The following is a 27,703-nucleotide window of genomic DNA, read 5'->3' as shown; positions in this document are numbered from 1 at the left end:
TATTTTAGACTAAATTTGTATTTGCTTTGGTGCCAGTAACAATTCCTGGGTAACAATTATGGTAACGTTGCGCTGCAGCTGTGTTATTTTCCTGTCACTGAGACGTTATTTTATTTCTAAATAAGAATGTTACACAGTTTTTGTTTATCTCTCGCTTGCTTTGTGATAATAGTAGTCATTTGTGGTATTTATTTCCTAGAGAAGAGTATTGCATGTAGAAATTCATATATATATTGAAATAACAAGGTAAAATATATGCTAAATAATGTACATTTAAAATGCACTGGCTATGTTTTGTGGCATAGCTAAAGCATATGAATGCTTAGTTGTACTTTAAAGTGTGCTGTTTGATCATTGTTGTAACAGCATAAAGCGGGCATTCAGAGATATCTGCCCTAACCTTAAGGCTACGTTCACATCTTGGCGTTGCTATTTACAGGCATTTTTTTTTGGCATTTTTTCAGGCGTTTTTTCAGGCGTTTTACAGGCAATTTTACAGGCGTTTTTGTGCAGGCATTTGTAGGTTGACAAGTGATCAATGGAAAAAAATAAAAACGCATGTAATCTGCCCAAAAAGAAGCTCATGTACTTTTTTGAGCTTTGGGCATTTTGCTTAAAATGTCAAAACGCTCACATGTGAACAGGGGCCATTGAAATGAATAAGATTTGTCTTGTTGGGCGTTTTTTGAGTTGATCCTAGAGCAGAAAAACACCACAAAAACGCCCCAAAACGCCTACATGTGAATTTAGCCTTAGATACCTTCTCCAGCCCTCTTGGACCCCAGAATTCTGCAGTGCAAGTTTTGATACATCCTGATAATGTCATTGGCTGGCCTGCCCGTCCCACCTCCTGTGTTTTCCTATTGGCCAGAAAGACAGCTTGTCACAGTGATGGTTTAGCAGGATGACACGCATATGACAGGAAATAAAGAAAATATTTCAAATTGTGAAACAAAGAATTTAGGGTACCAGAACAGACACCTGATGTTATGTTAGGTGTTGATCCAAAGGAAAGCACAAATACCCCTTTGAAGCATGGTCCAGTTAACATTAAAAAGGGTAAAACATTTCTTCTGATACAACAAACAGACAATGAAAAATCTCCCAGAAACAACATTCTTCATGCTGTAAATATTGGTAGTAGTAACTAGTTCCTATGGAAAAATATTCTGAATTTAACAGACCTTTTATTTCTATTCCTTCAGTCACAAGAATGACGTTATGTCTCCCCCTCTCCCTCTTTCTTCTGATTGGCCAAGTTTGATTGCCCGAGTTTGATTGACAGCAGCAGTAGGGCTCACGGGGCTTCACTGGTTTCCTGTTTGACCACTGTTGTGCTCTGGATTGAATAAATAAAATTTGCAGGTCTCAACTTTATTCTGCATAAAGCTTTAGTGTAAACAAATAATCAAAAGGAGGTAACACCTAGAGAAGTTTTGAGGGTCACACACTACAAAAGTACCTCACTCCCAAATTTACAATTGATCTGCTATGATGCTATGTTAGGGAAGTTCTGGCCATCATCAACAAAAATGACAAATTTTAGAGATTTGCCAATTTGATGTACAGATTTTTTTTACATTTTTTTATTAATTCAGTGTCACTGACCAATATAAGCTTGTAATCAATCAGTTTATCTCTTTACAGGTTCATCAGAAAACAGGGCCTGGACAGGTTGTTTCTAGAATGTGATACACACATGTGGCGTCTTGGAGATAGAAAGATTCCAGAAGGCATCACTGTAGATGGTGGCTCCGACTGGTTTCTCTTGAACAGGAAGTTTGTAGAGCATGTGACCTTTTCTAATGATGATCTTGTTACGAAGATGAAGCAATTCTATTCCTACACACTGCTTCCAGCTGAGGTATGTTGTATTTATAAATACTTGGTATACACTTTCTTGGTTTGACTTGAAAACCAATAGAGACTGCTGCTTAGTTGAAGGACACTGCTGATTTGTCTACACTGCATTTTAACATCATTTTTACTCAACTTTAGAATGATCACCATTATACATTAATTGGAAAGAGGAGTTGTGTGCTTGATGTTTGCACTGCAGAAGAGTGGAAAACTCTTTTTTTTTTTAAGTATTTTTTAAGTCTCTGCATTGACATTTTGTGTGTTTATTACACACAGTGAAAACTGTCATGCTCAGCTTTTGTAGCAAACAATAATTTATAGCTATGCAATTTTGCATAATTTATGTTAATTTAAACTCCTGTTTTTTTATACTTAAAGCCCAAATCCATGCATTTTGTTGAATAGTCTCCCAGTAGTGTTTTAAAATTAAAGTCGCCCTGGTTGTAATACTCACCTCCTGCGTGGGAATGTTCCCCACAGTATTTACTATCTGGCACTAGATAGTCTCAGTCTTCCTGCTGACACCCACTGTCATTCAACCTGGAAGAATGAGGCTATCCTGTGAGCACTGGGTGTCCTGGACTCCCCACCTCACTCTGCACTCAAATACTATAATGCAAAAAGTACTCCTGATGTCATTGCCACTATTCTGCATTACTGGGGACTGACATGCAGGGACCATGCATGTCATTGGACTGGCCTGATGACATCCGAAGTAGGTAGGTATTAACAAAAGGAAAGGAACACACGAGGGAAGGTAAGTCCAGAAGTGCGGTTTAAATAACTACAGATTCAACCAAAAATTCCATATGCATTTGCAAACCCTTAGGTGGATCACTTTTTAGAGGGACTGCAAGGGCTGCAACTAATATAAACAAGCCCATAAGGTAATTGTTTGTGGATATAGTGTGGTAAACATATTTTTCTCTACGTGTTGAGATCTGCCTAAGTCTTCAGATTGCAAATGTACTCCCAGGAAAGCAAACCCTGAGTTTTCAGTTGCCAGTAAGATCAATGACTTTTTTTAGGCTGATGTCAACAAATTGACATGAATTCCAACATCCCAATATCGCTACAATGTGTTTGTCCTACTAGTGCTGCAGAATAAACACTCTTATATGTACAAAACCATCTAATGGCCCTGGCAAGGCAGGTTTTCATGTCTCTAAGGTACCAAAAGATGCCAGGAGCTGATGCAGCAACTTCACAAAAGAGGGAGCTACACTTTTCTGCATCTCATAGACAGTGATAATTTCAAACACAGAAAATCTGTGATCTCTGTTAAACTGTAGAGAATATTTAATAATAACAAATATACATTTTTAGACAGGATCATCGCTTCCCAAATTTTTTCTCTAAAATAACTTATATCAATGAATAATAACTGTATTTATCAGCATATAACAGGCACAGGCATGTAACACGCACCTAACAAAAAAGGTCAGTGCCCATCAATCCAGCCTCACCAGTGCCCATCAATGCAGCCTCACCAGTGCCCATTAATGCAGCCTCACCATTGCCTATCATTGCAGCCTGATCAATGCCCATCAATACAGTCTTGCCATTGCCCATCAATGCAGCCTGATCAGTGCCCATCAACAGCCCCACCATTGCCCATCATTGCAGCCTGATCAGTGCTCATCAGCAGCCTCATCATTGCCCATCATTGCAGCCTTATTAGTGCCCATCTGCAGCCTCATCATTGCATGGAGATAGAGCCGCCGGATTAAACAGAGCGAGGATCTCTTGCTTACTTGGCGGCCGCTGTTTTACAAAGTCCTGCCTCCTGGACCGGCTCCTATGATAGGCAGCACATGTCCTGGCATTGGACCAGTGTGCTGTCTGTCATAGGAGCCAGTCAGGGAGGCTGCACTTCGACTAACAGCAGCTGCCGATTAAGCGGGAGACCCCTGCTCTGTGTAATCCAGCGGCGCTCGCCCCCGACTTCCCCTGTGAGGCATATATTTGGCGAATAGCAAGCACACATTATTTTCACTCTGTTTTCTGGGAGAAAAAGTGCATGTTATACGCCAATAAATACGGTATATAAGTTATAAAAACCAGAAAGCAATGGCTTAATGGCACAGATGGTGCCTTGCTTTGTTTTTTTTGTTTTTTTATGCATTGTTCGAGTTTTACTATGATTATGCACGTTAGTCTACCAAAGATTTATTCTGTGTTATCTCACTGTCAGTGAGAATGCATCCCCAACTCCCCTTTTGATAACAAGATTAGAGAACCCATTTATATTAAATATATTGCTTATACTTATTCATGCAAAGTTACTTAAGTATTCCCTAAGCAAGTGAGTTCCATACCTTGTCAAACTTAGGTGGACATACCCAGATTACATTTGTTTGTTTGGATTTAAGAAAAACTTGATAACAGACCAATACTAATGTAGAATTGTTTGACTGCTGTTGACAAATCATTCCAACTAAGAAGTATATTTTTTTTTAGGATAAAAAAATAGTAGAAAAGGTAAGGTCTTGAACTGCTTTATCTGAACATAAGCTCTTATTATTGCTAATATATATACTGGATATATATAAATATGGTTTTATTAAGAACAGTGCATCAATGACATTCTTATATGACCTTAAAATCTATAAATTATAAAAAAATTATTAAGTTAAGCAAATTAGTCATAGGGTATCTAGCTTCCAGTGATCTCCGGGCAAAAAAGAACACTATGAAACACTATGGAAGATTCAATGATCATTTTTACTACTGTAATAAAGGTTCCAATTTACCACTATGAGTTAGCGAGAGCTATAAACTGATATTTGCTTCCTTTACTAATGACAGACTGACATCACAACTACAGAGCCCTTCATACACCTACAAAGTCCCCTGCCACACTAAATTATATTCGACATTATGTTGTTACTAGTTTTATTGTTATACATTTTAGTTTAAGCAGCTGCGGCATTATTATGAATATCATAGGGTGTGAAATGTTTTACTCAACAAATATTTTTTACCAGCGTTTCATTCTTTAAATCTAGGCCATTGCACATCTCACAGACTGCTGGTTGTCATAATTCGACTGGTTGAATGCAACACACATGTTAAATAATCCATTTTAATTCCATTTCAGTTGCAATCACCTTTTCCTCTCAATTCCAATAACCTTTTTGTCCATTATCTTGCAGAGAATTTCTGTATCATTATGAAAGGACACAGGGCAATGGATAATTGGGGAGTTTTGCTGCACTCGAGTGAGAATGCATGCCTTTATCATTTTAACCAGCCAATTCAAGCATAAAACACATATTCACTGGGTTGTCACGTTGCATTAAAGAATGGCAGGGAGATTATTTGGAAGAGTACACTAGTGCTAATACCGTGCTATTTATATAGAGATCCTGATATTTCCCCGTCGTAATTGCATTGCCTCTGTTATGTCTCATTTGTTTACTTTATTACAGATTTACATACGATTTTTTCACATAAGAAATCTTTCTAATATCATGCAGGCTGGTCATAAATAACCAGAGTGTTCCTTGGGATGTGGCTAATTTGGACACTGCTAATGGTCATCGTGTGATAGCTGATAGAAACCAGAGCCATTTCCAGAATACAGAATGATCCCTTAACTTTACAAGCATTGGGTGTAATAGAAGCAAACATTGCAGTAGCATATTGCATTTGGTTGCTGGATACCTATAGTTGCTTCTAAATTTGCATTGGTACCCTTTATTCAAATAAACCCTCAATGTTAGAAGTATTACTCACTTGCCCACTGGGCACTTATACCCCCTTCCTAACCAGGCCAATTTTGACCTTTTTTTGCTCTCACATTTTGAATGACAATTACTCAGTTATGCAACACTGTACCCATATGAAATGTTTGTCTTTTTTTTCACTCAAATAGTGCTTTCTTTTGGTGGTATTTATTCACCACTGGGTTTTTTATTTGCTTTAAATGAAAAAGACTGACAATTTAGTAAAAAAAATGCATTTTCTTTGTTTCTGTTATAAGATTTTGCAAATTAGTAGTTTTTCTTAAAACATTTTTGCCAAAATGTACACTGCTACATATCTTTGGTGAAAATAACCAAAATCAGTGAACAGTTGTACCGCTCCTGCGTTTTTGTAGTAGGCTGGATATGCAGCTGCAAAATCTCCACTCAGTAGTCATGTAGAGATGTGTTGAATAACCAGATCCAACTCTCCAGACTCATCACTGTGGGCCTGTCAGCTTCAACATACAGAAATATACACACTCAATAAGATGTTCCTGGAGTGGTGGAATGTATATGACAGTATGAAGGTGTTGTGCTGAAGGGACAGGTGTGAACAGTGATAGAGATGGTAAGTACTTGATAGGTTTGTTCAGGAGAGTACTAGATGGTATCAGGTAGAGTGCAGATAGGTTAGTAATCAAGTATGGTGACAGGTGGTAAGGACAGCAGATGACAATTACAGGATAGACTAACCCAGTGCAAGGATAGATGGTAGTAGACTTAAGAACTAGCAATCTATGTAACAGTGCAGATGATAGATGGTAGTAGACTCAAGAGCTAGCAATCTATGTAACAGTGCAGATAGTAGATGGTAGTAGGCTCAAGAGCTAGCAATCTATGTAACAGTGCAGATGATAGATGGTAGTAGACTCAAGAGCTAGCAATCTATGCAACAGTGCAGATGATAGATAGTGTAAGTAGGTTATGGAGGAATCCCCTGTGGGGTACTTATCACTAGTAAATGTTAGTAGTAGAGGGGTCCAGTAGAGAGGGGAAGATCCGGTAGCGAGATACAGGGATCAGTAGCGAGGTTCCGGTCTGCTCCAGGTAGAAGCAACCAGCTGGAGGTTCCGACAGCAAGACAGGCTTGAAAGCATGTGGATACACAAGGCAGGTTGAACGAACAATGTGAGTGAGAACGTCGGCGGTTGAAATAGCTGCTCTGCGGTGCTCAGCGATGACATCATCTGTCTTAAAGGTGTATGCGTACCACCTAGTAAGAAAGGTGGGACGCATATTTGGAAGGAAATAGATTATTAAGGGTACCAGAGGTACCAGAATCTTACAGTACCCCCCCTTAAGGCCGGCTCCGGAAGGCCTATAGCACTGGTTTCTCTGGGTATTTCGAGTGAAACCTTCGTATAAGCCTAGGTGCATGAACATCAGAGGTATCCAACCAGGTGTCGTCTTGGGGTCCATAGTTCTTCCATCTTATGAGATACTGGAGTCTTCCTCTATGGATGCGAGAATCCAAAATCTCTTTGATCTCATATTCTTCTCCGCCTTCAACTTGTATTGGAGGTGGAGGCAAGATGGTAGGCCTTATTCCTTGGTTAGGAACATGGGGCTTCAGTAGCGACACATGGAAGATGGGATGGATCTTAAGATCTGCTGGTAAGGTGAGCTGTACTGCAGCTTTTCCAATAAGTTTCTTAATTGGGAAGGGTCCCAAAAATAGAGGTCCAAGTTTTTTGCTAGGGATTTTTAATCTTAAGTTTCTTGTTGATAGCCAAACAAGGTCCCCAATAGCATACTGAGGAGAAGGTCTTCTACGAAGGTCGTAGTACCTTTTTTGTTGACTATGAGCGTGTGATATAGTGGTATTGAGTAAACCCAGAGTGTCAGGGCTTACCTTTGTTGGGAGTCATTCAGGCAGAGATTTATGCTCACCCTTGCAAACAAACACAGACCAGGGTGACCAGGTAAGAAGCCACCTGGCCTGTGAGTTTGTGCACAGGGGCTGTGCAGGATAACCAGGTCCAAATACAGGCAAGGACTAGAGCAGGAGAACCGTCAGGTGAAGCCAGGGGTCAGATGCCGGAAACAAACAGGAATGCAGGAACTCAAACAACAGGAACCAAACCAGGAAACCAGAATCAATGAACTGACACTGCCCTTAGGGAGGGGCAGTGTCTTATACCTTGTTAATTAGGTATCAAATAAAGCTGGAGAGTTACTGACAGGTCTGAGCCTCTGGTTAAATTCCAACCCCCTAGTGCTGCAGGCAATACAGGAATAAACAGGAGTTCTCCAAAGTCCTGAAGTTGCTCAGAGGCTAGTTTGCAGACTGGGAAGCCAGAAGGTTCAATACCTCTGAAAGGCACCAGTGGGGTGGCCATGCCTAGCCGTCTGGCGGGTACGACTAGAACCCTGACACAGAGAGTCTTTTATTTGGGTAAGGTAATCCGAGGCTACTGGGTTACTTGATGGCAGGATGCGTGGTGGAAGAAGAGTGGGATGAAACCCATAGTTCAAGTAGAACGGACTTTGCTTAGTAGTACTGTGGGTTGCATTGTTGTAAGCAAATTCCGCCAGAGGGAGGAGATCCACCCAATCATCCTGTAGGTATGATGTATAGCAACGTAGATATTGCTCAATGCACTGGTTGACTCTTTCAGTCTGTCCGTTGGTCTGAGGATGGTAGGGAGAAGTGAGCTTTCGCTCAATCCGTAATATTTGACAAAGTGCTTGCCAAAATTTAGAGATGAACTGTGAACCACGGTCGGACAAAAGAGTCTTTGGAATTCCATGCAACTTGAACACATGTTTCATCAGCAGTTCCGCTGTTTGTTTAGACGAAGGTAGTCTACGGATAGCAATGAAATGTGCCATCTTTGTCAAGTGGTCCACTGACACTAGAATGGTATTAAATCCCTTAGAAGGTGGTAGTTCTACTATAAAGTCTAAGGATATAACTTCCCATGGAACCTGGGGTATTGGTAGACTGCAGAGTAGACCAGATGGTTTTGTAGTGTCAATCTTGGACCTTGCACAGATGTCACATGAAGAAACAAATTTTTGTACAGACGTCTTCATATCAGGCCACCAAAACTGCCTGGTAAGCAAATTAAGGGTTTTCGTCATACCCATATGTCCTGCCATGGGCACATCATGTGACAACTCCAAGATCTTGGTGCGCATAGTAGGGGGTATGTAAAGTTTGTCGTTGTAATAGAGGAAGCCTTCTGCATCAGTACTCAGTTGTGGTGGAGGTGAATCCAATCCTATACTGTGCAAAATCTCTTCCTTCAAGGAACGGACAACACCAATAATACGTTCATAGGGTATTATGGGAATGGAAGGGATTTCGGCGCAGTTATCTTCGATTAATCGTGATAGCGCATCCGCTTTTTTATTTTTGTCTGCAGGCGTGTAGGTCACTAGGAAGTTGAATCTTAGGAAGAATAATGACCATCGTACCTGTCGGTGGGAGAGAGTTTTGTTAGTCTGGAGGTATTGAAGGTTTTTATGATCTGTATATATGAGTATTGGTAACTGGGTACCCTCGAGTAGATGTCGCCAATTCTCCAGTGCCAGTTTTATGGCAAGTAACTCCTTTTCACCTACTGGGTAGTTCACCTCTGGGCTGCTTAGTGATTTTGAAAAGAAAGCAACTGGGTGGAGTGGTGAAGTATTTGTTGGTCGTTGGGAGAGAACTGCTCCTACTGCCATATTTGACGCATCTACCTCCAGAATATATTGGAGGGATGGGTCTGGATGGCGTAGTATGGGAGCAGAGGTAAAGCTTGATTTTAACAAGCAGAAAGCTTGATTCGCTTCTTCTGACCATTTGAATGTTTTCTTTATACTTGTCAGTTGTGTGAGAGGTCTCACAATAGCGGAAAAGTTCTTGATGAACTTCCTATAGAAGTTGGAGAATCCAAGGAATCGCTGTAATGCCTTACGAGTTGTTGGTATAGGCCAGTCTAGAATACAGGATATCTTGCTCGTATCCATCTTAATTCCAGTTTTGGATATGATGTATCCTAGAAATAATATTTCTTCCTTATGAAATAAGCATTTTTTTAATTTCACGTATAGATTGTGTGAGAGTAATCTGGATAACACAAGTCTTACATGTTTTATATGTTCAGGCATAGATCACGAATAGATAAGTATATCGTCCAGGTATACTACGACACAGACATCAAGTAAGTCTCTAAAGATGTCGTTTATGAACCTTTGGAAGGCTGCGGGAGCATTACACAACCCGAATGGCATCACAAGATATTCGAATAATCCGTATCTGGTTCTGAATGCTGTTTTCCACTCATCTCCGTCACGGATTCGGATTAGGTTGTATGCCCCTTTCAGGTCTAATTTAGAGAAGTAAGTAGCCCCGCACACTTGTTCAATGAGTTCAGGGATGAGCGGCAAAGGATAGCGATCCTTTATCGTAATCGTGTTTAATTGCCTATAATCGATAATAGGCCTAAGACTGGAATCCTTATTGCGGACAAAGAAAAGTCCTGCAGCTGTGGAAGAAGTAGAGGGTCTGATGAACCCTTTTTTCAAATTCTCATCCAAGTATTCCTTGAGATGAGAAAGTTCATCCTGTGAAAGGGGATAAACATGACCGAAAGGCAATTTGCTGTTAGGGAGTAGATCGATAGTGCAATCATAATCCCTATGGGGAGGCAACACTTGAGCATTTTCCTCAAGGAATACTTCGGACAGATCCTGATAGCATAGTGGTGCAATCTCATCTGACACCACAGACAGGATCTTTCCATAAGATGGGAGGTTACACGTAATCTCACAATAGTGAGAAGGGAAGGCCAAAGTCCGTCTTTTCCAATCTATGATTGGTTGGTGTGTGTGTAACCAGGGAAGTCCCAAAATAATGGAAAAATGGGGTGAGGATAGTATATCAAAGGTGATGGTCTCCACATGAGACTCGTTGGCAGTGGCAAGGAGTGCCTGTGTCTGGTTGGTGATTGGACCAGAAGACAATGGAATACCGTTAATAAAACTAACAGAAACAGGTTTAAGCTTTGAAATAATAGGTATTTTATTTAAGGTAACAAAACGTATATCAATATAGTTTCCACAAGATCCAGTGTCGATCATAGCCTTGGTGGTGATCCTAGTCTGGTCCCACTGTAATGGTAAATGAACAAAAAGATAGGGGTTAGAAAAGGAAGTCGTTAATCCTCCTAGCAAGACATGTGAACACTCACCCTCTTTTTTGCGGACAAGGGGACAGACGCATATCAAATGATCCGGGGATGCGCAGTACATGCAGAGATTTCTGGATCTCCTTCTGGATCGTTCAGTAGTTGATAAAGGTGGACGTATAGTTCCTACCTCCATGGGAGTAGGGTCAACGGCCGCAATCTGAGAAGGACTAGTTAATGGCATTCCCATTTTTTCAGCCCTTCTTTCTCGTAGTCGTCTGTCGATGTTGATACTAAGTTGTATCAAGGCATCCAAGGTGCCAGGTAAATCCGCTCGGGCGAGCTCGTCTTTAACAGCTTCTGATAACCCGAGTCTGAATTGAGTTCGCAGAGATGTATCATTCCACCCTGAATCAAGGGTCCATCTTTTGAACTCTGCTACAAAGTCTTCTACAGGTCTCCTTCCTTGTTTTAAAGCCCTTAGTTGAATATCAGCAGTACTCTGCCCATTGGTGTCTTCATATAAACTAGCGAGTTCTGCTAGAAATAAGGAATAGGAATTGAGAATCTGATCATTTTTCTCAAAGAGGGAGTCTGCCCAGGCCCGGGGATCACCCGTTAAGTATGAAATAACGGTACAGACTTTAATCTGATCAGTAGAGTATGTACAAGGTTTTAACAAAAAAAGCAATTGACATGCGTTTTTGAATTCACAAAATTTTTTCCGATTACCTGTAAACAATAGGGGAGGGTTTATTTTAGGTTCAGGGGGCTGAACAGTAGTAAGCCGTGAGAGACGGGTTACCTGCTGCGTCAGAGTCTGATTCTCTTCTTTTACTTCAGTAAGAGCAAGTATTAACGCATTTACTTGTTGTGTTAATTGTGTCACTTGAGTGGGTAATTCTGCTGAATCCATTTTTTTTTTTTCTGGTTCGTTCAATCTGTACCGCTCCTGCATTTTTGTAGTAGGCTGGATATGCAGCTGCAAAATCTCCACTCAGTAGTCATGTAGAGATGTGTTGAATAACCTGATCCAACTCTCCAAACTCATCACTGTGGGCCTGTCAGCTTCAACATACAGAAATATACACACTCAATAAGATGTTCCTGGAGTGGTGGAATGTATATGACAGTATGAAGGCGTTGTGCTGAAGGGACAGGTGTGAACAGTGATAGAGATGGTAAGTACTTGATAGGTTTGTTCAGGAGAGTACTAGATGGTATCAGGTAGAGTGCAGATAGGTTAGTAATCGAGTATGGTGACAGGTGGTAAGGACAGCAGATGACAATTACAGGATAGACTAACCCAGTGCAAGGATAGATGGTAGTAGACTTAAGAACTAGCAATCTATGTAACAGTGCAGATGATAGATGGTAGTAGACTCAAGAGCTAGCAATCTATGTAACAGTGCAGATAGTAGATGGTAGTAGGCTCAAGAGCTAGCAATCTATGCAACAGTGCAGATGATAGATAGTGTAAGTAGGTTATGGAGGATTCCCCTGTGGGGTACTTATCACTAGTAAATGTTAGTAGTAGAGGGGTCCAGTAGAGAGGGGAAGATCCGGTAGCGAGATACAGGGATCAGTAGCGAGGTTCCGGTCTGCTCCAGGTAGAAGCAACCAGCTGGAGGTTCCGACAGCAAGACAGGCTTGAAAGCATATGGATACACAAGGCAGGTTGAACGAACGATGTGAGTGAGAACGCCGGCGGTTGAAATAGCCGCTCTGCGGCGCTCAGCGATGACATCATCTGTCTTAAAGGTGTATGCGTACCACCTAGTAAGAAAGGTGGGACGCATATTTGGAAGGAAATAGATTATTAAGGGTACCAGAGGTACCAGAATCTTACAACAGTATATTATTTGGTCTTTGTGAAGGTTATAGAGTCTACAAGTTATGGTGCCAATCACTGAAAATTGATCACAACTGATCACACCTGATGTACTGACATCTTATTTCTTGAGACACTAACAAGCCAGGACAGTGGAAATACCCCCCCCATATGACCCCTTTTTGGAAAGTACATATTCCAATGTATTTAGTAAGAGGCATGGTGAGTTTTTTTAAATTGTAATTTTCCCACAATTCTTTGCAAAATTATGATTTTTCTAAAGAAACATTGTCATATTAACAGGTTATTTCTCTCACATGGCATATGCATACATGCAACTACACCCCCAAAACACATTCTGTTACTCCTCCTGAGTATGGTGATACCACATGTGTGAGACTTTTTCACAGCCAGAGGGCAAACATGCAGGGAGCACCATCTAGGGACATAAATTACACATTTAATTTCTTGACTACCTATTACACGTTTGAAGACCCTGGAGCAAGAGGACAATGGAAACGCCCAAAAAATGACCCCATTTTCAAAAGAACCCCAACATCCCAACACATAATCTAGGAAGCATAATGAGTCTTTTGAAAATGTCATTTTTTTCCACAAGTTTTTGGAAAATGTAGAAAGAAAATTAATTTTTTTTTTTTTTTTTTTACACAAAGGTGTCAATTTATAAGATATTTCTAATACATAGCAGGTTGCAAAAAAGACACGTTGCAAAAAAGACACAAGTCCATCTGGCTCAACCAATAAAAAAAAACAGTAGAGAAAACCCAACCATACAATCCCATATACTTTCTCCAGTTCCCCCGATATCCTTTTTAAGAAATGGTGCCCAAAACTGAACCCAACATGCAGGGAGCACTGCAAGGTGTTCTATGGACATAAATTCTGGCATGGATGTGGCACAGATGAGCACTGATGTGGCATTAGTGAGGCACAGATGACCACTGATGTGGCATGGGTGAATACTGATGTGGCATTGATGAGTACTGATGTGGCATGGATGAGGCAGGAATGAGCACTGATGTGGTATGGAGGAGCACTGATGTGGCATGAATGAGCACTGATATGGCACAGATGAACACTGATTTGGCATGGATGTGGCATGGATAAGCACTATTGTGGCACAGTTGAGCACTGTTGTGGCATGGATGAGCACTGATTTGGCACGGATGAACACTAATGTGGCATGGATGAGCACTGTTGTGGCACGGATAAGCACTGTTGTGGCGAGGATGAGCACTAATGTGGCATAGCTGTGGCACAGATGAGCACTGATGTGGCATGGGTGAGCACTGATGTGGCACAGTGAGCACCTATGTGGCATGGATGAGCAAGGATGAGCACTGATGTGGCATGGATGGGCACGGATAAGGCATGGTTGTGGCACGGATGAGCACTGATGAGGCACGGATGAGCACTGATGTGGCATGGATGAGGTATAGATGAGCACAGATGAGGTATGGATGAGCACAGATGAGGCATGGATGGACACGGATGTGGCATGGGTGAGGTATGGATGAGTCCAGACGAGGCATGGATGGTCACGGATGTGGCATGGATGAGGCACAGATGAGCACTGATATGGCATGGAAGATGTATGGAGGGGCATGGATGAGGCATAGATGAGCCATGGATGGGCATGGATGAGGCATGGGTGGGCATGTACGAGGCATGGGTGGGCATGAATGGGCACCTATGAGGCATAGATGGGCATGTTTGAGGCATGGATGGACATGTATGAGGCATTGATGGGCATGTATGAGGCATGATGTGGCATAGATGAGGCATGGGTGAGGTATGGATGAGCACAGGTGAGGCATGGATGGACTCAGATGAGGCACAGATGAGACATGTATGGGCACAAAGGTGACATGGATGAGGTCAGTACTGATCAGTGTGAGGAGAGAAGAGAGCTGAACCGGACATGCACTGGTTTGTTGACAAGTGATCGCTCTATCATTGGATGGAGCAATCACAAGTTAAAGGGCTGCTGTCATTGGCTCTTTACACTGATCTGTGATACGCTGGGTCCGGAGGAAGCAGAAGTTTAGGAGGACATCATAGTACGCCCTCCCAGTACTAGCCGACCGCGCTGTGGCCATCATTCGGCTATGGCCTGGTTGGCAAGTGGTTAAGAAAACCAAGAAAAGTTGTCTTTTCAGTGTTCTGATTGGCATAGCACCCAAGAACATGCATTATCTTCTAAATGAAATCCGCAGGAGGGTTTAAGTATTTTGGTATTAGCCCAGTTTCCAGGGGAATTTTGCAAGTTCTTCCTTTCCAGTTAATTTTTTTGATTTTTAGTGCTGTGATAGTTTGATACATTTTATATAGTTTGATACAGATAAAGCATTTTTCAGGTGGTATTTAATAACCAAAGTTTCTTTTTTTTTTACTATACTAATTTAAAAAAAAAATTGGATAACAGTGCTGCTTACTTTTTGTTATAAACATCTTATCAAATAAGTAATCTTTTTTCATAATGTTAGGCCAAAATGTACATCTCTTTTGTAAAAAAACAAAAACAACAAAAAAACTGCCTGTCTCTTTTCTTGAGGCCTAAGTGACCTGACAATACAAACACCCCCCAAAATTACCCCTTTTTTGAAAATATACACCCCAAGGTATCCGATAAGAGGCATGATGTGTGATTTTAAAAATACTTATTTTTCACAAACTTGTCATTTTAATAAGTTTTCTCTCACACAGCATGGACATACTTAGCATTCCTCCTTAAAACATTCTGCTTCTGTTCCTTTGTATAGGGACACCACACATGTGAGACTTTTTTACTGCCTAGTTGCATAGAGGGGCTCAAAATCCAATGTGCACATTCAGGCTTTTAAGGGGCATACGTTTCACATCTGATTTTTGGAATACCTGTCACATTTTAGAGATCCTGAAGTATCAGGGCAGTAATACATCTGCAAAATGACAAAACGCCCCTTTTTGAAGATTTCATTTTGTATGCTAAAGTGTTTAGAAAATTAAGAAAGAAAATGAAAATACATTTTTTACACAAATGTGTTCTTGTAATAAGATATACTTAAAATTTTCCTCAAAACACATTCTGCTACTCTTCCTGACTATGAGAACACCAAATATGTGAGACCATTTCACTGCCTAGCTAAATAGAGGGGCCCAAAATCCAAGGAGCACCTTCAGACTTACAAGGAGCATAGAATGTAAATACCCATCTGATTTCCTGACTACGTATCATATACTAGAAGCCATGAAATGGTAGGACATTAGAAACAACAGCAAAATGACTAAATTTGGAAAGCAGGAAACACTGGTACTTGCTGAAATCTGAACAGGAATCTGTGTCATTTATTGTCGTCTACAAATCAGAAACACTGGCATTAGCTGTGATCTGCAAACTGGAAATACTGGCACTGACTGTGATCAGCACATTGGAAACACTGATAGTGACTGTGATCAGCAATCTGAAAATACTGTAGCTGACTGTGGACAACAAACTGAAAAACAGTGTCTCTGGCTGTGATCTATAAACTGGAATCATTGGGACATGCTGAATCAGCAAACTAAAAACACTGACACTAGCCAGGCTCAGCAAACTGGAAGCACTGGTGCTTGCTATGATCAGCAACACTGTTAATGACTGAATTGATAAACTGGCACTGGCTGTGTGTATAAGGGACACTATGATTTTAACTGCCAAATTAGCATTCATGTCTACATTCTTACAGCAACTGTGTGTGTGTGTGGGGGGGGGGGGGAGCTGAAAGTGTTTATAGTTGTGATTACTATGATTGGACACAATGATTGCAATGCTTTGTGCCTTTTGCCTTTGATCTGCACTGTCTATTGACAGTACGACCATACTGTAGCCGCTGTGCATGTACTTGCACACAACAGATGAAAGACGTTTAAAAATGGCCACTTAGAAGGGGAAGTTCCTAATATTGTGTCATGGATCAGGGAAGCTGCTCCCACCAGGGGGAGGGGTGGGCTGGACAACCCAGATTTGGTACCAGCAGCTGAAACTAGGCAGTGACATTGGCTATGAGGGAGGAATCTAGGATGGGTTGGATAACTGAAAACACTGAGAGAGCCAGTGTGCCCACTTGACAGCAGATGTGAGAGCCCTTAGAAGGGCTGAGAAGCAGGGTCTAAGATGCAACCTTTTCTTCACTAGAGCTCCTGATGGTGGACATGGATTTGGTTGCAGGCAATGTCCAGGTTGCGACTCTCCAACTTATCTGAGCATGCAGCTACTGGGAACTGAGAGTGGGTTGCTGGGGAGAGTCCTTAGCAGCTCTGGGGCACATGATTCACCAGTCAGTTAATAACACAGGCGAGGCAAGCAAAGTGCACAAACATAATACCAGAACTGACGTTCAGGAAAACATAGAAATGCCGATGAGAAGGCACTGGCAGGACGCAGAAAATATATGGGAAGCACACCATAAAAGAACAAGTGTCTTGAACCGATGGAGTGCTAAATGAACCAGACTTTAAGTAAACACGAGAAATGCATGGAAAAACACAGAGACACAGAGGAAGAACATAGGCTGGGAGTGAACATTTGCAGGTAATGAGGGGCTGACCAAGACTTACAAGGAAAAACACTGGTGCAGACAAAAAAGAACTGATTGAAATGCAGAGAATGAAGGAACGCAGGGTGCTGGCAGTAATGCACAGAAAAACTGAGGTAGGAAATAGAACATAAAAAACAAGGGAGACAGGCACAGGGTCACAGGCGGGAGTACACAAGCCTGTAAACCAAAGACACTAGGAATACTGGGATACAAAGACACACAGAGAAAATATTGGATCCATCACTGGGGAACACAGGGCTGCCAGCATGTAGATACATTGCTCTACTATTGAGAAACCCACATGCTAGCCTTTTAAAACCATGCCCCCCATAATTAGCTGAAAGCAGTTTGCATCTCACAGAGAGAAAGAGCCGGCGCTGGAGTGTGAAACAGGTGAGCATGACATATAACTAGTTTCTAAGATATAAAATGATGCTCTACAAGAACTGGTTTATTTCTAATTTCAAAAGTAAATTGTTCACTAAAAGAATTCTTACAGAGGCTGAGATATCATGTCATATCCCCGTGTTATTCCTGGTATGACCATGTTTTCTTCTATTAAAGGAGAAAATACTAGTGTGTGTTTTTTAAGTGTCCCCTAGCAGTGTCTGCTGCTATTTTCTAAGCTTGAAGTGGAGAAGATTCTTGAGTTAAGATGCAGGTAAACGATATGGGAAAGTAAGATCACACAATGATTTGTATAGTAACCTAAGGCAGATAATGCGCTGCCGACTGATAGTTCTAAGAAAAGACTGAGTGCTGAGTGATACAAAAGATTACATTTTATTGCCACTGGCTTACAGTATTGTGTTTTTTCCACCAAAATGTTATATATAACATTCCTACTTTATAGATGCTCAGTGTACATACAGTACATGAATGGCATAAACAACTTACAAACAAACATTTTTACAGCATAATGTGAGTATTGGCTGGCAGGATTGTTGACAGTGTGTATATGTCACCTAGGTTTCTCACTTACACATAGTGAGAGCTCGACAGTGTGTGTCTGATATGGAGTAAACAAATCTTTGTTTTTTTTTGGATCTTCTGGTGTGGGACCTAGAGCCCCATAGCTTTTTTGAGCTGTTAGAGCTTTTTACCTGTTGGCCAGACCTTATTAATTAGTCTCAGTTGTCCACAGGCCTTCCTGTATGTAGCCTGTCTAATTCTCAGGGCTCTCTCTTACTCTCTCTGGTGTGACAGCCTGCTGCTGGGTGAAAAGGCTGACAGCACACTAAAAAGGTAACATAGAAACATAGAATGTGTCGGCAGATAAGAACCATTTGGCCCATCTAGTCTGCCCAATATATCTGAATCCTATGATTAGTCCCTGGCCCTATCTTATATGAAGGATAGCCTTATGCCTATCCCATGCATGCTTAAACTCCTTCACTGTATTTGCAGCTACCACTTCTGCAGGAAGGTTATTCCATGCATCCACTACTCTCTCAGTAAAGTAATACTTCCTCATATTACTTTTAAACCTTTGCCCCTCTAATTTAAAACTGTGTCCTCTTGTGGTAGTTTTTCTTCTTTTAAATATGCTCTCCTCCTTTACCGAGTTGATTCCCTTTATGTATTTAAAAGTTTCTATCATATCCCCTCTGTCTCTTCTTTCTTCCAAGCTATACATGTTAAGGTCCTTTAACCTTTCCTGGTAAGTTTTTTCCTGCAATCCATGTACTAGTTTAGTACCTCTTCTCTGAACTCTCTCTAGAGTATCTATATCCTTCTGGAGATATGGCCTCCAGTACTGCGCACAATACTCCAAGTGAGGTCTCACCAGTGTTCTGTACAGCGGCATAAGCACTTCTCTCTTTCTACTGCTTATACCTCTCCCTATACATCCAAGCATTCTGCTGGCATTTCGTGCTGCTCTATTACATTGTCTTCCCACCTTTAAGTCTTCTGAAATAATTACTCCTAAATCCCTTTCCTCAGATACTGAGGTCAGGACTGTGTCAAATATTCTATATTCTGCCCTTGGGTTTTTACGCCCCAGGTGCATTATCTTGCACTTATCCACATTAAATTTCAGTTGCCAGAGTTCTGACCATTGTTCTAGTTTTCCTAAATCCTTTTCCATTTGGCGTTTCCCTCCAGGAACATCAACCCTGTTACATATCTTTGTGTCATCAGCAAAAAGACAAACCTTACCATCGAGGCCTTTCGCAATATCACTTATGAAGATATTAAACAAAATTGGTCCCAGTACAGATCCCTGAGGTACCCCACTGGTAACATGACCTTGTTCTGAATGTTCTCCATTGACTACAACCCTCTGTTGTCTGTCACTCAGCCACTGCCTAATCCACTCAACAATATGGGAGTCCATGCTCAATGACTGCAGTTTATTGATAAGTCTTCTATGTGGGACAGTGTCAAAAGCCTTACTAAAATCTAGATATGCAATGTCTACTGCACCTCCACCATCTATTATTTTAGTCACCCAGTCAAAAAAATCTATAAGATTTGTTTGGCATGATCTCCCTGAAGTAAACCCATGTTGTTTTTCATCTTGCAATCCATGGGATTTAAGATGTTCCACAATCCTATCCTTTAATAGGGTTTCCATTAATTTGCCTACTATTGATGTCAGACTCACTGGTCTATAGTTGCTCGATTCCTCCCTACTACCTTTCTTGTGAATGGGCACGACATTTGCCAATTTCCAATCTTCCGGGACGACTCCTGTTACCAATGATTGGTTAAATAAATCTGTTAATGGTTTTGCCAGCTCACCACTAAGCTCTTTTAATAATTTTGGGTGTATCTCATCAGGACCCTGTGACTTATTTGTCTTCACTTTAGACAGCAATCTTAGAATGTCTTCCTCTGTAAAGACACATGCATCAAACGATTCATTAGTCATCCTTTCGAGTGGAGGTCCTTCTTCTTCTTTTTCTTCTGTAAAAACTGAACAGAAGTATTCATTAAGGCAGTCGGCTAGCCCTTTATTCTCTTCTACATACCTTCCGTCCTTTGTTTTTAATTTAGTTATTCCTTGTTTTAATTTCCTTTTTTCATTTATATATCTGAAGAATGTCGTATCCCCCTTTTTCATAGACTGAGCTAGTTTTTCTTTTGCCTGCGCTTTAGAAATTCTTATAACTTGCTTGGCCTCTTTCTGCCTAATCTTGTAGATTTCCTTATCTTCATTGCTCTGGGTTTTTTTATAATTACAAAATGCTAGCTTTTTATTTTTAATGATTTGGGCCACTTCTGCTGAGTACCACAGTGGTCTCTTCCTTTTTTTGCTTTTACTGACAAGTCTAATGCAATTTTCTGTTGCCTTCAATAATGCACCTTTTAAGTAGTCCCATTTCTCCTGGACTCCATGTAATCCGTTCCAGTCTGATAAGGACTCATTTATGACTAATTTCATTTTTGAAAAGTCTGTTTTTCTAAAATCTAAAACTTTTGTTTTTGTGTGGTGTGACTCTTTCACAGTTCTTATATTAAACCACACTGACTGGTGATCACTAGATCCCAAGGTTTCGCCTACAATGACATCATATACCGAATCCCCATTTGTGAATACCAAATCCAAAATGGCCTCCCTCCGGATTGGCTCCTCAACCACTTGTTGCAGAGACAACCCCAGTACAAAAACTGTCTGTTTGCTTTCGGGAACCCATTAGCAGACCAAATTGGTCTAAAACTAACATACATTTAGTTAGTGGCTTTCACAAGCAGATGTTTTGTTTTGTTTTATAATGCTGTGAACTTTCTGTATAGATGTATAGGCAAACTCAGTCATCCAAAACAAACAGAATGAATAAGGGAGAATAGTGGGAGATGCCTTGTGCATTGGAAGGACCATGTATTTTATCCAGTTGGAGAATATGGAAATGCTGGGCCATTTTCATGTCATAATGGTAACATGATGACAGTAATAAGTGTGCACTCTGGGGCCATTAAGAATATGCCCAGGCCTCCCTTGCTAGTACAGTGGCTGCCTGCAACAGTCACAGTTCCATGTACACCGCCAAAACACAGGTTTAGCCTAGGAGATGTCTTTCTGTGGATTTATTTGCAGAAAGTTGAACAGCAGGGGATTTAAGGGTCCATAATAATCCAAGTGATAGTAGAAATCAACAGGAGGACAAACTTCTTAAAAACTCCTCTTGAAACAGCTTTGACTGGGGGTAATAGGGAATTGCCAATAATTCCAAGTCTCTGTAAGAGCAGATCCAGTCCATGCAGTAACTTCTGGCACCCAATTTCCTGTGCACATGCACACCTGAAAGTCCAGAACCAGGTCTTACTCACAATGTCCTAGGACAGCTGTCTGTCACCCACACTCTTTAGTGAGGAAGACAAAGACAAAACTTCTTTATATCACACAACCTTTAAAAACACAAGCTGATTTACTATAGAAATTTACTAGTTGTATTTGCAATCTTGATCAAAAAAAATTACTGTATTTTAGGTTTTCACAATGTGCCCTTAGAATATAGAAATAAAGTGCATCATAAAACTCTACTTGTTTCAGGAACATTCATTCATGTCCTCGGGAGTAGATGCTACTGACATGGTATATGCAGAAGATCAGCTTGAAAAAATAGTTTTAAAATGTTATAACACTTAAAAAAGGTAACAGCCAGTGGGCGTCTGCCCCGGGAGTTATTGGTAGGGCCAACAGCACCCCAAGAAGACAACCAAACAACAGCAGCATATAATGCACAGATGGAGATTTATTGCAAAACCTGTGTCGCAGATTTGCAAAATTGCAACCTGGTGTTCTGTTTACACGTTTGTTAAATTTTACCAGGTTGATTTCCAGGTCTCTTTTGATGATGGTTTCGGGCATAAGGCACTACAAGCTGCCTATTGGCACTTGTTTTCTGTGTTGCCCACCTCACAGTTAGGCTGGTTTTGAATGTCACATGGTTAAAGTTTAAATATTCAGTGTCTTGTACTCTACAACTTAGAAAATAGGATTTCTGACTTCCAGTAAAATCTGTTTCTTGGATTATAGTACAGGGCAGGAGGCCCCCACCTCCTTATTAAAGTAGTCAGATTGCAGGTGTCAATTTTGTAACTCAAGTTATGAATAGCTAATTTGGTTTGAGCTACTTCATCTCTGTCGAGCTCATCACAAGTCTTTCCCAAACCTCAAAAGTTTATGTTTTAAAAACTTTATGGCTGTGTTGCTAAATGGCAAAGGTTAACTCCAAGCATAAACACTTATAGGTACATAGTCATTGCCTGTAAAATATCATCTTCCATATTCGTTCACCATTCTTTTTTATCACACATTAAATGACCTTGAGGCCTCACCTAATGTGAGGCTGAGAGCTTTGGAGCACAGTTAGTATTTTAGCCCACACTTGTATGAAGATGAAAGATTCAGAATAAATAGCATGGATACCTTGAAGACCGTGCAGTGCAGATAGAACATAATGTTTTAAAAAGCAACTAAAAGCAACTCACTCTGTATCATAGCAACCTTATATAGAACAGTCACTTCAGGATCAATTAAGTTAAACCATTTTATCTTTTTAAGCAGCTAGTATGAACACTTTAAAAGAAGCAATTTCATATTATGTATGACCATCTAGGGTGAAGGCTATAACAGCTGTAGTAATCTTATTTTTATGTAAAGGATTTTATCCTCTACACAGTGTAATGCAACAGAGGTATTCAATGCTGTTTCTCTGATGCTGGAACCCAAGAAGAGGGGCTGAAAATAGTTTTCTCTGTTGACCTTACTCCCTATATTGGAGAATTGTAATTTTTCTCTAATCATTCAATGTATGTGAGGAGAACTGATCTGTAAAAAAAACTGTAGTTTTGTGTTAGGATAAAATACACACCTATGCAGCTTTGTCTTTTTATTGTGAAGGCTATCCTGGCCCTCTCTTGGCATATATCTGGCATTTTTTGATCTCCTGGCAAATCTCTTTTCATTGAAAGAGTTAAGAGTTTAAGTTAATGCAAAGTTGTGTCTTAAGATGACTTTTTCAAACTCTAGGAGAAACTTAAAGCACAGAACTTAATTGAAATGGACCCCCATGGCTTTCACGATCCTAATTGGTCAGTCAAAGCTCACATAGCTCTCATGTGCACAGAGCTCAGCTTTTTCCTAGCTCCTACACCATTAGAAAAAGAATGCAAGTAGGAAGGATTTATGGCAGAAGAGACGCAGAAAGGGGCATGTACTTAGACTGGAGCATCTGTGAATGGCAACCAATCATCATCTAGCTTTATTTTAAAGCTTAAGTGAAGTACAGTAGCTGAAGCTAGAAGCTGATTGGTTACTGTGCACAGCTTCTCCAGATTCTGTCGTCTACAGTTTTAGTACATTTTGGTAAATTCTGCACAGAGTCTCTCCTCCTACCTAAATGACACAGGTTTTGCTTTAAATTAAATAAAACCTGGCATGACAAAAATGTGTGGGGTGCCATTGCTGACTTCTGAAAGTGGTAGTTCCCTGGCCGTCATATTTATTCGATGGCTTCAAAACTTTGCAACACTGACCCAGAACAAAGTATACTGATTAAGAACTTTGACCTTCCCTGCTTTCATTTGTGGCATTTGCTTTCGTGTAAGGCAGTTAAACTTCACCTCCAACAACAACTAGCAAGGTGAGTTACTTATCATCTTACACACCCTTAAGAACTTCAATTTGTCACCCACCCTGCACTGCTCAACCTTTGTGAGCAAGGGTCCAAGCCTGGTCCCCTTTCTAACTTGCATGCACTCTTCAGCCCTATTTATTCCTATAAAAGATATTTAGTCATGATATTTCAAACAATCTAGCAGAGTACAGAACATCCAATAGGGTCCATGGAGCTTCATTGCAGTGTATGTAAAGCCAAAACTTTTTTTAGGTTTTTGATAGAGCATGAGGAAGGATTAGAATTCCTGCAATGTTTTTATTGTCTTATGATTGTCCAGAAGCATAATTAACCCTTTGTATTAGAGTGAGGAGAATCCAAAAATTGGAGTTGTCACTGGAACAGGAATATAGAGAAAATCTTACAGTGGGGACGCAGGGGATTGCCCTTCATTTGACAGATTTTCTATTATTTTTTTATGTCTACATGACAGAAATTGAAGGTAGTTTTTCCCAATGGCTCTCACTGACAATGGGTTTAATCTATTCTACGCAGGGGATTGCCCTTAGTTTGAGAGATTTCCTATTACTTTATTATGTCTACATGACAGAGAGGCGAAGGTAGTTTTCCCCAATGGCACTCACTGACAAGGGATTTTACCTATTCTATGCTCAATCCAGCTGTAAAAAAATATTTTGTAAGTTTATTTATGATAGTTACTTATATAACGCCAACAATTTACGCAGTGCTGTACATCTATATACTGTGCATTTGAATCAGTCCCTGCCTTCAAGGAGCTTACAATCTAAGGTCCCTAGCTCACATTCATACATACATACTAGGGCCAGTTTAGACAGTTGCAAATTAATCTACCAGCATGTCTTTGAAGTGTGGGAGGAAACCAGGGTACCTAAAAGAAACCCACTCAAGCACAAACAGAATATGCAAACTCCATGCAGGTAATGCTGTGGTTGGGATTCAAACAGACGATTTTAGTGATGCTAGACAGAACCATTTACCCACTGTGCTGTCCAAGTTTACATTTATTATAAGTGATAGGTTAAATCTTAAGGGTTATGTTGCAGGTTTAGGTTAACCACTTAAGCCCCGGAAGATTTTACCCCCTTCCTGACCAGGGCCTATTTTGCGATTCGGCACTGCGTGACTTTAACGGACAATTGCGCGGTCGTGCGACGCTGTACCTAAACTAATTTGACGTCCTTTTTTTCCCACAAACAGAGCTTTCTTTTGGTGGTATTTGATCACCTGTGCGATTTTTTGATCATGCGCTATAAACAAAAAAAGAGCGTAAATTTTGCAAAAATAACAATATTTTTCACATTTTTTTATATGAAATTCCCCCCCCCCCCAAAAAAAAAATGTAAAAATCGAATTTTTTTAACATTTTCGGCCAATTTGTTTTATGCTACATATGTTTGGTAAAAAAAATCGCAAAAAGCGTTTTTTGATTGGTTTGCGCAAAAGTTATGGCGTTTACTAACAAAGGGAAAGATTTTTGTCATTTTTGTTGTTTTTTTATTAACGCGTAATGGCGGCAATCTGCGATTTTTTTGCGGTACTGCGACATTGCGGCGGACAGATCGGACCCTTGACTGACATTTTTGACACTTTTGGGGTTACCAGTGACATTTCTACAGTAATCAGTGCTATACATATGCACTGTTACTGTAAAATTACACTGGCAGTGAAGGGGTTAACTTTTTTGAGAGGGAGGGGTTAAGTGTGTCCCTAGGGGCGTGATTCTAACTGTGATTGGCTGTGGCTTGAGGTGAGGCTTGAGTGCGCGCTTGCTCCCCAGAGCCTCACATGCTAGTGATGTATATATACGTCACTCTGCCTGTGAGGGGCTGACCGCCGCAGTATATGTACTTGCGGCGGTCGGCAAGTGGTTAAGTATTAAGGTGAAGGAGAGGGTTACAGCACGGTACAGTAAGGTTATTTCTAGGGGTTAGGTTAAGGATTCAGTTGAGAGTTAAAGTAAAGGATAAGTTCACTTGTTTTTAAAAAATAAATGCAGATTTTGTTTTTTGCAGGTAAGCTGCTGATGCCAGGCAGGTCTCCTGCATACAGTCAGTGTATTGGCTTACCCATACATCCCATAAAGGTAAGCCAATACTCCATGACAGGAAGACTCAATGAACTATCATGGCGCTCCACAGCGCTATGGTAGTTCATTGAGAACTACAAGACATTCAAACATATCGCTGTTCTGTTTTTCAAACAGTGGCAGCTAGTACGGAGAACTTGTCCCCGTACTGCTGCTACAGGCAGGGGGACAGTGGGGGCAGCGGGCGGCTGCAGCACTGGGAACATGTTACATGTTCCACCCTAAAATCAGGTGGAACATGTAACATGTTCCCAAAGGTGAACTTATCTTTTAAATATACAGGACTGTCCAAGGTATTTTGATTATACCCTTTAATTGTCTTGTGCTTTTATGCTTAGCCTCATAAAAAGAGCTCACAACATTAGTCTTCTGGCATTGAAATCCAGTGCACTGGCTAAAGGATGTTAAAAAAGGAATATCTAATGATATAGGTTTAAAATTCAAAACAGGGATAATCTTTCCTGTGCTTGGTTATCCATGTCTTCTATCTTTCCTCTGCTGCTCAATGCTGTCCTCTGCTGCTCCATACTTCCTAATTCAGGAAGAGACTTCCTTATGTTTCATGTACAATGTAGAATAGCCACTGCGACTTTCTTTTGCATTCAGGAACTGCAACATTTAATATACTACTTCCTGCAAGTAAGCTTAACGCACAAGACAAATAAAATAAAAATAAATAAAAAAAGTGAATTCTGATTGGTTGCTGTGGGTTTAGCAGTTTGTGAGGCTTTATTATAGTGGTATTGACTTACATAGTAGTTAAGGTTGAATAAAGACAATAGTCCATCCAGTTCAACCTGTGTAGGTGTGTGTGTGTCATTGATGATAACCATTTCCCATATCCCTGTATCTTGTGTTCTTTGAGATGCACGTCAAAGCCTTTTAAAATTATCAATACTCCCAGCTGATACCACCAATTGTGGAAGAGAGTTTCACATTCTTACCTCCCTGACAGTGAAAAACCCCCTACGCAGCTTAAGGGTAAACCAATCCCCAATCCTCCAATCTCATTGTGTGGCCACATGTCCTCTTACACTCCCTGAGACTGAATATTTTTTTTCCTATGTTGGGATTATTCTCCAGTGAGAATAAATTTAGCTTCATGCCAAAAATGCATTAAAATATTGTGAGGGCCCCCTAAAACCAAGACCCCTATCTGTGCATGCAGCTCTGCAAGCCAGGAAAAAGGGGGTGTGCCCCCCTCCTGAACCATACCAGGCCATCTGCCCTCAACATGGGTTTTGTGCTTCGCTGGGGGGGGTGGGGGCTACCATTTGTCTTCATGTTGATGAGGACAAGGGCATTTTTCCTACAACCTTGGCCCGGTGGTTGTGGGGGTGCAGAGAGGGTGACTTATTGGAATCTGGAAGCCTACTTTAACAAGGGGGCCCTCAGATCCCACCCCCCATTCAAATGAGTATGGGGTACTCAGTACCACTACTTATTCACCAAAAGAAATGACAAGTGTAAATAAAAACAGCACACAGTTTTTGACAAGTCCTTTATTAAAAAAATCGACCCCAAAGTACATTCATCATCAAGCACGATAAACATCTCCCACATGGAAAAGAAAAGCCACTGACTGACATGACCGTTCCAGAATCTTGGCTCCCACCGACTGACACACTGCTCCCCCCCACTGCTCACTGCTTAAGTAAACATGGATGTGGGTTAATGATGTCATGATAGGGCAGGGCCACTTGGTGATGTCATTGACCATCCATGGACACGTCTATGTTTGGTAAATAATGTCACGAGGGGATGTTGGGTCAATGATGTCACAATAGGGCAGGGCCACTTGGTGATGTCATTGACCATCCACAGACACATCCATGTTTGGTCAATTACAAGCATGTATTGTGCATGATGTCA

The 27,703-nt window shown here is 40.8% G+C and overlaps 1 protein-coding gene across 1 annotated transcript in view; it reads left to right on the top strand.

Moving 5' to 3' along the window:
- The window catches only part of XYLT1 (xylosyltransferase 1), a 530,851-nt gene that overhangs the window by 435,152 nt on the left and 67,996 nt on the right, over positions 1 to 27,703 (top strand). Inside the window, exon 6 of the mRNA XM_082261193.1 lies at positions 1,648 to 1,864. Coding sequence (XP_082117319.1) covers positions 1,648 to 1,864 — 217 coding nt within the window. The remainder of the gene's footprint in view (positions 1 to 1,647; positions 1,865 to 27,703) is intronic.

This window comes from Pelophylax lessonae (genome assembly GCF_965119305.1).
Source record: "Pelophylax lessonae genome assembly, chromosome: 6".
Classification (NCBI taxonomy): Eukaryota; Metazoa; Chordata; class Amphibia; order Anura; family Ranidae; genus Pelophylax; species Pelophylax lessonae.
The sequence above is the reverse complement of the archived record's forward strand: the minus strand, read 5'-3'. Positions and strand labels throughout refer to the sequence as shown.